Source organism: Erinaceus europaeus, chromosome 11, assembly GCF_950295315.1.
Source record: "Erinaceus europaeus chromosome 11, mEriEur2.1, whole genome shotgun sequence".
NCBI classification, from domain to species: Eukaryota; Metazoa; Chordata; class Mammalia; order Eulipotyphla; family Erinaceidae; genus Erinaceus; species Erinaceus europaeus.
In genome coordinates this window covers 112,141,827-112,154,807 of record NC_080172.1, presented here as the reverse complement: position 1 = coordinate 112,154,807, position 12,981 = coordinate 112,141,827, and the positions used below count along the sequence as shown (strand labels likewise).

At 41.6% G+C, this 12,981-nt stretch overlaps 1 protein-coding gene across 1 annotated transcript; it reads left to right on the top strand.

Moving 5' to 3' along the window:
- Positions 1–4,064: 4,064 nt before the first annotated feature.
- Positions 4,065–12,275, top strand: LOC103118608 (PRAME family member 12-like). The gene is made up of 5 exons (XM_060202388.1): positions 4,065–4,357; positions 5,969–6,541; positions 7,587–8,070; positions 9,252–9,287; positions 12,219–12,275. The coding sequence occupies exons 1-5, from the start codon at positions 4,065–4,067 to the stop codon at positions 12,273–12,275; spliced, it is 1,443 nt and encodes a 480-aa protein (XP_060058371.1).
- The last annotated feature ends 706 nt before the right edge of the window (positions 12,276–12,981 follow it).

Here is a 12,981-nt window from a genome sequence, read left to right as displayed (position 1 = left end):
TTGTCTAGACTAGAGAAGTTTTCAGCTACTGTGGCCTGAAGAATTCTTTCTTCCTCTCCTCTTTCTTCCTCTGGTAAGCCAATAATGCATATATTGTTTCTTTTGAAGTCATCCCATAGGACTCAGTTGTTGTTTTCAGCATCTCTTAATCTCTTTTTTGGTTCTCTTACTTCTTTTTTAATTGTCTCTAATTCATCCGTGACCTTGCTAATTCTGTCTTCAGCCTCATTGGTTATACTTTCTCTCTACCTTCTATTGTTTTCTGGAGTTCATCTATTTTGTTACCCTGTTCTGATACTGTTTTAGCTTGTTCAGCTAGTTGTGTTCTTAGATCAGCCATTTCAGCTTTCAGCTCTCTCATAACCTTGAGATATTTTTTTTTCCAGAGTCTCATTTATTTTTCCTATATTTCTGATTACAATTCTTTCAAACTCTTTACTCAATGTTGTGATCATTTCCTTAGTTAGTGTGTGGGTGTTGAACTCCTTGTTTTGTGCTTCACCCTTTGGGGGGCTTTTAACTGGACTCATGTCCTGGTTCATTCCTCCAATATTTCTTCTTGTTGGTTTAACCATTTTATATATTATGTTATGAGTTAGCTCTCTCAGTACTTTTCAAATTACTGGTCACTATTGCCTAGAGTGACTTGTGTCTCTGTAAGTTAACTAAAGGGTTCACAGTTGTAGAAGTTAACGTTTGTTTCAGTAGTATTTTAATCCTGAGTAGGCTTCTTAGCTTAATCACTGACTACTGAGGAAGAGATAAATCAGGGTGTGGCAGAGATAATCCAGTGGTTATGCAAAGAGACTTTCACAGCCTCACAGCTATGCCACCGAGGTATAGGTCTTCTCCTGAGTTTCCTGGTTCGATCTCTGTCCCCTGGTGTCCTCCCTGCTTCAGATTGTGAGGGAAGTAGCAATGGAGACTCAGAGGTGCACTTGGTGAGTCTCAGGGGAGTCCTCTCCTCCCTTCAGCAGCCCCCTTGTTGGTGGAACAGACTGGAGGTGGTGTCTCAACTGATAAACTGCCAGACTGTTAACAGCCTCTTAATCTCTCCCTAGGCTCCTCTCTGTCACCAGCCACATGTGTTTGCACTAACCGGTGATTTGGTGGGTTCCTGTAGTAGTTCTAGTCCTGTCTTGTTTCGGTCCCAGGTGGTCTCCTTAGGTATTCCTGATGGATCCAGAAGAGGAGAGGGGAGAATGAGATCTGCTGCTGCTCCTATCCTCCAGGCCATCATTTCTGAGCTGATCTCCTCATCCTGTGAAGAACCACCCTGTGACTCCTGTCAAGGATGACAACAGAGCACCACCCTGCCCCCGGCTATTTTGTAGAGAGAATGAATATCCATTTTGACCGACCCCTGAAGCATTCAATTCTTTTTTGGTTTTATTATTTATTAATACTTTAGTATTGATTCACCAAATTACATGTCAACAGGGGTATGATTCTGCACAGGGGTAGTTAGTATAACTGTTATTCAAGGAGATTCTCATACCTGAGGCTACAAAGCCCCAGGTTCAATCCTCTGCACTATAAGGCAGAGCTTACCAATGCTCCTATAAAAAAAAATATGGGGGAGTGGGGGTATAATTCTATAACATTCACATTGCCAACATTCTGAATCCCCAATCCCTCCATTGCAACCCCCAGTTCTCCTAAATTGAAGACATGAGTTAACTGTCATCTTGACAACTATCTATATGTATTCGGACACAATGCCCCTTCTTCTCCCAGTCCCCACCCACTCTTCAACTTGCAAGTCACACATAACCCTGTTCCTACAATCAAAGTTAGGGTTGTTAACACATCAACGTTCTTCTTGTTATTGTCAGTAGTATTTTGTAACCATTATGATCTGAGCTTAGAGTCCAAATTTGATACTCCTGGGTGCCAAGTTCTTGGGGTTCTGTGGGAGCATATTGAATTCTCCCCAGGGTCACACCCAGTGCTGAATGCTTATATGGCTTCAACTGTACCAATATCTTGAAAGGATCAAGTCCAGAGTCAACCACAAGTAGTCTCCAGCCCAAATGGGGATGTGATATCTAACCATTTCAACAGGGGAGAGTCTCAGTCAGGATTAGCCTGAGAGGATTATGGGATCTAAGGAGATATCCTATTTCCTCAAGGGAACTCTTCCCTCCAGGTATTTGGAGGAGTTGGGTGTAGCCTAAATAGGATATAAAAGTGTAGGTCCCTAAACAGGGAAGCACAGCCTTACAGTTCATCAGTCTGCCTATGGGTTCTCCAGAGACCTGAGTTCTGAGCACACAGCCAATTTGATCACAGCTGGTAAGTTACCCTCCTAGCTAAGAACCCAACATGTCACTTGTGGTCAAGCAATTATGGTAATATACACAAGGGGTTACTTTTTTTTTTTTTTTTGTATATTTTATTTTTGAGAGAGATGCAGAGCAAGAGACACATGGAGAGAAACGCCAGAGCACTGCTCAGCTCTGCCTTATAGTGGTGTATGGGATTGAACCTAGGAATTTTGAAGCTACAAATGTATGAGAGCCTGTTTGCATAACCATTATCCTATTTTCCCTGCCTGGCTACTTTTGTTTTTCCATATTTTTCTTTCTTTCTCTTTTATGAATAATAATAATGATGATGATGATGATGATAAGCCTGTATTTGTGAATGAGGCAGAGATCAGAACATGACCTGCCTACTAGTGGATATTCCCTGGAAGAACTTCTCCCTTTTTAGTTATTTTCACATGAACAGATTTGAGGGTTTGGTATTGCCTCTACATAGACCCGATTTACTCCAAAATGTGATGGTTTGTGATGAGTTCATTCATTTTCAACCTTTTCAAATGAGAAATAATCCTAGACATTTTGTTCCTTGATGTATCCAGTATTTACCTGTTATCATCTTTTCCTTCATGTTTTATTTGCACGTACATGATTTACAATGCAGGTGCTATCAGATGGTTGCAATGTTTCATTTCATCAAGAGAGATGTCTGTAAATCACTCTCATCCCAAGGTCATGCCTATCATCTAGGACCAGGACTTAACTCAGGAGTGGATCCATGCCTCTCTCAGTCTTCCTTCCCCCGGGACCTATTGGTGCAATACCCAAAACCAGCCCTCATTTTACTTCATGTTCCCCTTTCTATCTTTTTGGTTCTCTGCCTGGAGTAACATGACTTATTTTCCTTGCCATCAGAGCTGCTGTTGGGGCTCACTTCCTGCACAGACACCCCCCAAATCTTGGTCCCCATTGTTTTCCTTTATTATGAGTTTCAGGTACTGGGGGAACTGGGAGCAAGAACGCATGCTTTCATGAAGCTTCTTTCCTGCAGTTGGGGACCTGCATCTTGAAGTCTAGTCCTTTGGCTCCTCCTCACCTGGTCCTTGGGTTAGCAACTCAGGGTGTGTCAAAACCACCTTGTCCTTTCTGTTCTAATTAAATTTGTGACGGCACCCCTCCAATACCAACCTGCTCTTTAGCTTATCATTACTTAGACTGTGTGGCTGTGCTAATCAAGCCATTGTTTCCTTGGTGGCTAGTAATGAACACAAGGCCTCACACATGTAAGAACACTCTATCTTTGGGCTACATTCACTGTTCACACATTCATTATATGAACTTAAAAAATGGTTACAGGATATCTTTAAGACAGAAACATTTGTTCACAATGTGAGCTCTGATGGGCTAATCAGTCTGACACCCACATATTTCTAAGTATGTAAAGAGATGCTCCATAGAGCTGTATGTCCATAGCTTCTTGATTTGAACTCCCACTATTATGTCAACACATGTTGTTGCATGACTGTTATAATCTTACATCAAAATGTCCAAGTTAATAGAATGACACCCTGTATGTGGCTGTCTGCTTAGATATTGTAATCTATTTCTAACTGTGAACTTTGGTGACTAACTGTGGAGACTCTACCACTATTTCTTATTATGCTGCCATAGTTGAGATTTGACTGCTGAGATGGTTCCTTGAAGAGCAGTATGATGGACACTTGCCATCTCGTGCTGCCTTGAGAATGACTTCATTTTCTTTGACTATTTCCACAGGATTCTTGCCAGAGGAGATTCAAGATGCGCTACAACAAGCCATTCAGCCTCTTAGAACTGACCATTAAGAGCCTTTTAAGGGATGAGAACTTGTCTATCTCTTCCCTGAGGAGCCTGCCTGCAGAGCTCTTCCCACGTCTCTTTCTGAAAGCTTACAATCACAGATGCTGGAAGATGCTGAAGGCTCTTGTTCAGAGCTGGCCTTTTGACAGACTGCCTCTGGGGGCCCTGGTTCAAGACCTATTTCCTGAGAATGAAAGTTTGAAAGCTGTCCTGGATGGAATTGATATCCTGCTTCAGCAGGAAATCCTCCCCAGGTGAGGAGGATCCCTAGTCCAGGAGAGTCTGTGCTTCCTGGAAGACAGCTGGGTCAGGGAGAATGGAGGCCAATGGGGAGGCCTCAAGGCTTCTAAAGCCAATGTGACAGCTTATTGCCCATTGTGGAACCCTCTGTAAGGCCTGACTGTTGGTCATTTGTGTAGCATAAGTGTTGAGCACACATTCTAACCCCTAAGCACTAAGATGAAGGAAGCAGTACAGTGGTCTATAGATCTTTGATCTCTCTAGATGCATATTCTTTCTTAATATTATTATTAATTTTTTTAAAAATGTAAACAAAATCAAAAGGATAGGATAAAAGAAGTACAATTCTACCAAATTCCCACCACAAGAACTCCATATCCCACCCCATCCCTTGATAGCTTCCCTGTTCTTTATCCCTCTGGGAGTATGGATTCAGTAACTTTGTGAGGTGTGAAAGGTGGAAGGTGTGGCTTCTGTAACATCTTCTCCACTGACTATGGGCATTGGCAGGTCAATCCCTGCTCCCTGACTGTCTCTTTCTTTCCTTATTGGCACAAGGATCTGGGTGGTAAGGCTTAAGGACAGATGGTGGGGTCCTCTGCCCATGGAAGTCAGGTTGGCATCATGGTAGAATATGAAACCTGGTGACTGAAAAAGAGTTAAGATATGAAGAAGAACAAATTGTTGACTAATCATGGATCTATAGGCAAGAGTATTGCAGGTAAATATTTGGGGTCTTCATTTTTGAAAAAAGCTAATAGGTTTACTTTAGGCATATTTCAGGGGGGGCATAGTTTTACTAGTTTTGCCTGAGCTGGACACCTGATATGCAGGTGGACCCAAGTTACTGTCTGGGGAGTTGATGTCATGGTTGGAAAAAAGGCCAGAAAGCTGGATCAGGGAAGGCAGTAGCTCCCTAGTCTCAGAAAAATGTAAAGCTTATAGATATTATCTGGGTCCCATAGTCAGCACAGGAGCCTATGTAACCTCTGCATCCCTATAGGTCCAAGTTTGCATTCTGTGGTCAGGACCAGGGACATTCCAGGTTGCACCAATTTCAGGCCATCTTGCTAACATTGTTGGTAGAATTGGTAATTAATCTCCCTTTAAATAATGGAACATTCTCTACCATTGTTGACCACATTGAGGGAAAGGTACTATGGGGCCCCGCAAAGGTGTTCATTGTGTTGTTCCTAAGGGAGATGTCCAGTGGCAGTGTGATCTATTAGAGATGTTGGCCCATCTTTATTTAAGTAGAGTAGGCAGAGTCCACCAGCACAGAAGGTTCTGAATTCACATTGCCACAGCTACACAACTGGAGGCAACACAGATCAAAAGAGAACACAAGGAAAATGGTGTTTTCTAATTTCTAACTTGACTTTAGTGCATTCTCAATGGAATAACATTTCACAGTTTTCATTTTCTCAGTTTAGTGAAAACTAATTATAAAATGTGGAAATTAGATGAAGAAAGTCAGAAGAGAAGTGGGGAGAAAGAAGCTGTTGTCTGAAATGGGAGGGAATCAAGGAGTTGGTCAGCCTGAGCCTGGCCAATGCTGGCATTCTGGGTCAAAATCTATGTTCATGTTTTCTGTCTTCATCAATGCCCCCTTTTCCCTAAAGCAGGTGTAAGCTCCAGGTGTTGGATTTAGAGTCCACAGGACAGAAGTTCTGGAGTGTGTGGACTGGAGTCCACTTCCCAGTGTACTCACAAAGGAGGCAGCTAGAGGCTGTGGGACATTCAAGGAAAGAGGAGGCCAGACGGTGCTTGGAGGTGTGTGTAGACCTCTTCCTCAGTGGTGAATGTGGAAAGAAGATTTTCATCTACCTACTGAACTGGATCAAGAAGAGAAAGGGTGTGTACCTTTGTTGTAGGACAGTGACAATATATTTATTGAGCAAAAAGAATGCCCAGCTTTTGCGTAGCATCTCATTGTGTGATGTCCACGAGGTGAAAGTATATTGCACCTGGACAATCTCAAACCTACAGACATTTGGGAAACTTCTGGGCAGGATGAAAAACCTCAGGAGACTCTGTCTGAACATCAACATACTTGATGCAATCCCTTCAAACGAGCTGGAGAACCAGGATCATCCCATCACCGAATTTACATCCGAGTTCCTCCAGCTACTTCATCTTCAGGAGCTGTACTTGGAATCTGCCTCCTTCCTAAAGGGCCATCTGGACCAGCTGATCAGGTAGGGTTGTGTTCTTGGCAGAGTAACTGTGCAGGAGACATTGGATCTCAAGTTCCTTGCTTCTCAATTCTATTATTATTTATTATTGTTATTTGTCTAGTTGTCTCTAAAGACTAGTTTAGGATACTCCTGGAGAGGAAACCTGAGAACATGGTGACTCAGGAATGAGAGCCATTTTACTTAACCACTAAACTGTTTCACTCTAACACATCTCTCTCATCATAAATATCCCATCAGACTTTAACCATGAGAAGCTGAGGACAAAGTTTCACAGACTTATGGAAGGGATACGTTGCTCAGATGCTTGGAGGAATATTCAGTCTACTGAGTGTGGTTGGTTCTCAGGTTCAGGTCTGAAGAGATCTCTTAGATGACTAGACAACTATCAGTGAAGGGGACTGTGAATGCCTCCAGTTCCTGAACTGCAAGGTGTGACCAGGCAGCAATGTGAATACAAAGGCAGCTTAAGGGTGTAGAGGCCACTAAAGAGGCTGCAGCTGAGGAATAAGGAAATTAGCAGAACATATGCTGAGGATGGAGATTGTCGGGGAGGCCCTAAAGACTGACAGGACCAGCAGTTGCTGTGGGACCCTGCCTAGATCAGTTCTGTGACATGATTCCCAGCAGTCTCACCCGTCCCAGAAATAGTGCAGCTAGTGTTCAGTGAAGGTCTGATGAAGTTTGACTGAGAGTAGTTTCATTTGGATCCAGTGTTGCTGCCAGTGGTGGCTACACTTTTATTTAGACTGGGAGACCTTTTAGAAATGTCCTAATATGTACTTCACTCTAAATTTATATAGAGATAAAGACATGGAGAATGGAAAATATGCGTATATTTGCCTGAAGTTGAAGAAATGCGTTTTAAAAATAGCAAGATTCAGTGCCAGGTTCATGTGAACATTGAAAAAAAGAATTCAGCCTTAAGAAGCATTGGAATCATTGGTTGAGAATGACCATGAGCCTTCTTGTATATCATCACCTCAATCAGAATTTTCATACTCTTGCTGATGCCTATCTCTATCCTATCTTGCCTCTCTCTTCTAAGGAATCTTCATAACCAGCTGGAAGTCTTCTCAGTCACTAACTGCACGTTAACAGAAGAAGACCTGACTTACCTGTTCCAGAGCCCACAGATCCATCAGCTGAAGGAACTGTGTCTGAGAGGCGTCCCCCTGACCTCAGTCAGTGAGCCCCTGCGAGCTCTGCTGGAGATAAATGCAGCCACCCTCCAGCACCTGGACCTGGGTCTGTGTGGCCTCCAGGACCCCCAGCTTGAGGCCCTGCTCCCTGCCCTGAGAAGCTGCTCCCAGCTCAGCTCCCTCAGCCTGCATGGGAACAGCTTTTCCATGGACACCCTGGAGAAGCTGCTGCGCTGCACCTCGGGGCTGCAGCATTTATCTCTCCAGCTGTTTCCTGCCCCTCTGAAGACTTTCAGTCACCATGGAGTTCCACAGTCTGGGACATTTGACTTGCTTTGTACTCAGATCTCAAAGATTCTCCAGAATCTTGGATACTCCAGGTCCATCATGGTGAGCAGTTGTCGCTGCTCATCCTGTGCTAAGAAAGTGTACAATAACTGGGAGCCCATGTTTATACCCTGCTTTTCTTGTTTAGATCATTATAAAAAGCTGTCTTTTACACTCACTGGAAGTGACATCTAGGAATTTGGATCCTCAATGCACACACACACCCTGCTTCAATCATCATATCCATGTGATCCATAAGCAAAGGAAACCCAGCTAAGTGCTCACCTGCAGAGAATGCATCTGACTCTGAAATATGAAGGCACTAAATGGGCATTTTTCTAATAGAATCAGATTTACAAGTGTTGTAAATAATTGCAAGCAATGCGGGCTCTAATTTAGGTTGAAATTCATGTGGGAGATTCTGCCTGTTGTAAATCTTATGAAGAGTTGTGAAATAAAATGGATCAGAATGCAATTTCTCTCTTGTCTTGTTCATTTTTCTACCCTGACCTGTCCTATAATCATCAAAAAAATAAATAAATAAAGACAGTCATCAGACATAGGGGTGTGAAGGTGAGGACCCAGAAACGTGATGGTGGGAATGTTGTGAAACTATACTCCTCTTAACTTACAGTCTTACAAATCACCAGCTGTTCAGTACGTTACAGGAAAATCAGGTTGAATGTTTCAAGATCCTTAGCTGCCTAGAGTTGAGTTCTATATATCAAATATGTTATTTGAAGCACTTAGTGTTTCAAATTTCTGAACAATAGTAATCCTCATAACAGTCTTAAATGGCTAAATAATTCTAAGAAATATTTTGAATACAAAGTTTTCTACAACCTTACAGTAGATAGAACAGAATCATCTGGTTCTGCCAGTAGCTAAGATGTAGTTATTAGTAGATACCACTACATGACATATAACATTATATGACACAGTGAGTTCAAATAGAATATGAGAAATCCCCACAATGGTATTTTCAATGTAAACCAGGCTCTCAATTTATTTGATGATAATAAAAGTGAACTATTGCTGTTTGAAATTCATTCTGAGATTGTAAGAAACACTCGCAGTCTTTTAAGATCCATATCAAACTCAGTCCTGATCCCCTGAATCTTTGCTCTCCTCTTGATCCCTTACAAGGTTAAAGTGTTTCTGCTGAACTCAATTTAAAGAACAGAACAAGTGCCACCATGCCCCATTATACTGCCTCTGACTTTTGCCTTTGGATTATATCCCAGAGACGCCAAGTTCAACCTTTCAACTGCAACTTTTTGGTGAGACCTTCCCTAACACATGGAACTACAGAGTTCCATTTTAGAGGGTACATTCTCTAACCACATTGCAGACCCTAGATATAAGCTAGCACCTACGGGGCACATGTATACGTGTGTCCATAAGGTTGGGGCACATACATAACTCAGCGGAAAATTGCTTAGTAGTCCTCTGTGATTAGTCTTAGACCTAACAATCTTGATATTGTAGCAGAAAGGCCTTAGAAAGATCCATAGATCGTCTACTCAAGGATTCACTGCTTAGGCCTAGACACACCCATACACGCTACTTCACTACCCTCAGTCACTCTATCTCCTCAACTAGCTACACAAACAAAGTAACATATATGTCTTACTATCTTTGACAGCATTAGCATTATTGTCACCCCTGGATAATCACTGTCTACAATTATCCAAGAGATACACAGTGAAAAAAATATATATCAGCTAAAGCACATTTGCTTTCTCTCTATGCCAGCTTTTATTAGAATCATCACAGAAGTGATTTAGTAAAACTCAAGTTTAGCTTAAACCATATTGTAATCCTAGGTCTATTTCCTCTCTAATTTAAGTCCAGACTCCATAATCCTATTACAATTTTGAATACAATAAATCACACGCAATGCTTTAAATGCTGGGAGAAAGCCTGGGATTTTCAGATGCGGCAGAGACTATAAAGCTGGGTAAAGGCAACAGACTGGCTCACTCAGTGATGACCTTTTGGCTACCCCTTCTCCTGCGGCTCTAATCTGGGAATCCTTAGATACAATGGACTTAGACTTCTAAGAGACACCTTGGTGTATCATCTATGGCCACTTTATAAGGAAAGAATCATTAGCCTTCTGTGAGCTTCTTCAGGACCTTGTCCTCACTATGAACTAGCAATGATAGGGACTGCCACACTTTCTGAATGGAAGCTGGGTTATCCTATCTGCCACTCAAAAAAAAAAAAAAAAAACTCGCCCTGAAATAAGTGCACCCTAGAATGTTCCCAGCTGCAACCATGGATTGTGAGTTCAGGCTGACAGGGACTCAGAGGTTATACAGGCTCCTGTGCTATAAATATGAATATATATGGGCCCTGGTCAGGTGGACATGGTAGATAGCTAATTGTGTTTATATATTTTCTTTACATTTGGGAGCTACTGTCTGCCCTGGTCTAGCTTTCTAGTCCTATTGTCAACTCTGATGCCATCATCTCAATTAGTATTTTTACTCAGCCTCCCTGTTAACCATCAAGCTCAAGCAAAAACTAACTGTTAATGTCATGTGCCCACAGGGGCAGAGCTAAAGTAGGCCTTTTAGCTTCTTTCTACCCCCAAATCCCTATTCTCATCTGTTCTTTCCTACTATTTGTTTCCTGTTTATTCAACATTTTTGTTTTGCTTTGGTGCCTTTTCACCACCAAATTGCAGATGCTAGTATGACTCCATTCTGAACTACCTTGGCAGATGACTTCACCAATGTGTGTGGAACCTTGCCTCTCCAGAGCCCTCCTTCCTCCTAGGCAAAGAGAAAGAGGTACTAGGGATCCACCTGCTAATGCCCATGTGCAGGAGAGCAGCAATGAGAGAAGCCAGACCTTCCACTATCTGGACTCCATAAAGCATTTTGATCCATAGTCCCAGAGAGGGAGACATGTTAGTGGTAGATGACCAGAGAGCTCTGAAATCCGATTCCATCAGCACTGGTGATAGAATAAACTAAAAAAAAAAAAGTTTAGAAAAAGAAAAGGAACTTTCAAAGAATAATAGGTATAGGTATGACTTAGAATGGAAGAAAAAGTCAATTCATAGGGAAATATGGAAAATTTATATAAATATAGCTAATTATAGAAATAATTGTCAACCTTTGTCTGATACCTTAGGAGATAAACTGCATTTTTCAAAGGAGGGAATGCCTACAGGGAACTCTGGTGGTTGGAATGGTGTGGGATTATATTCCTGTTATATATAGCATGTCATTATGTAAACAGACTCTCATGCCTGAGGCGTAGAAGACCCAGGTTCATTCTTTCAACCACTATAAGATAGACATGAGCAGTGCTCTGGATAAAATAAAAGAAATAATTTTCATTATTTCATTATCCAATAATTTTGGATAGAGACAGCCAGAAGTTGAGAGGAAGAGGTGATAGACAGGGAGAGAGAGAGAATCACCTGCAGCACTGTCTAACCAGTTGTGTAGCTTTCCTCCTACAGGTAGGAACCAGGGGTTTGAATCTAGGTCTTTTCACATTGTCACATGAACACTCAACTAGGTGCTCCACCACCCAATATATATATATATGTATATATATATATGAATATAACTATATATATATTCATGGGATTTTGCTGAACAGGTTCATAGGAGGCTGAGTGTGTATATTTACTATAAACAAGGGACCAGGATCAAGTCCCTGGCTCCACATGCATGGGAGAAATTCCATAATTAATGAATTGTACTTTGCTCTTTTCTTGCTCTCCCTCCCCCCCTTCTCTCTACCCCCTTCTCTATGTCTTATTTTCTCTCCTTCCACTCTCAATTTCTAAGGCCCTTTAAAATAAAATCAAAGTCAATAAAATAAATATTAAAAAAGAAGTTCAGAGACTCACTGGAGTACTACTTTGGAAATTAAGAGTATGACAGTGTAACTTTGGGACAAAATGGATGAAATTGAAGGTGATATGCTCAGTGAGGTAAGAATGGCTGTGATAGAAAACTAACACACATTTTTTGTTTTTTTCGTATATGGAATAGAGTATTGAATTACATGAATGTTTCATCATCCCTGGAAAAATAAGGCAACAAAATTAAGTGCCATTCTGAAAACTGTGGTGGTTAACTTGGGCACAGGTAGGCACAAGCATGTGGTGTTGGGTGAGGTGTTGTATATGTCTCATCTTTAAACATTATTCTATTATGCTCACTGCTGTCATCTTCATTTGACAGGTGTTGGTCATTTATATTACAGTTGTGGGCACATGTGTAAATGTTTTCATTCCATGAAGACAGGAGTCTGCATGTCAGTCTCACCCCTATCTCAGGCCCTTTCCAGCACCTTGTAGCAGCACTTAGAGGACCCTCCTCCAACCCCTCCCTGCCATTCTTTCTCCTTTCCCTTCAATAAAGTGACAAATTTCACTAGATTTTCAGCTGCCTTTTAAGGGGATGGTAGTGGGGGAACCTGTTTGTAAACTGATAAATGAACTAAGACTCATTGAGGCAAGAGACATGGGTCTACAACTCCCCAAATTTACAGCATCTGAGTGAACCCTCCTTCTGGTGAGTGTTCTGGAGACAATGGTGTGTCAGGGCAGGTCCTGGAGTTGTAGAAATGTCAACTCAAGTGGGGATACTGGATCATGGAGGTGGCTTTGATTGTGTTCTCATCACCTGAAATAAATCAGAAAACTGTCCTCAGCTTTATCATTGAATCACCTAAATGTGGCCTGAAAACTAAAAGGGTTTTATTTCAGGATTTAGTTCTCCAGTGTGTGGTATTTTGGGGACATCAGCTCCCTGCCAACTCAGCGTTTCACTGATCATAAGCTAACTTAACATAGACAACTATCACTATTGCTGCTCCAGAATATACACTTAAGGTTCTTTTGGAAAGAATTTTCTCTATTTCAAAAAGCAATTTTAATGTTTTCATTAGTGATTTAGTAATAGTTTACATGATTACAAGTATATATGGAGGGCTGGAGAGATA

Bases quoted from the DNA above. Each gene is read 5' to 3' on its own strand.
- LOC103118608 (XM_060202388.1), top strand. From the start codon at position 4,065: ATGCGCTACAACAAGCCATTCAGCCTCTTAGAACTGACCATTAAGAGC. The intron at 8,071-9,251 runs GTGAGCAGTTGT...ATTATATCCCAG, and splicing joins GATACTCCAGGTCCATCATG to AGACGCCAAGTTCAACCTTT. The intron at 9,288-12,218 runs GTGAGACCTTCC...TTCATTTGACAG, and splicing joins CTTTCAACTGCAACTTTTTG to GTGTTGGTCATTTATATTAC.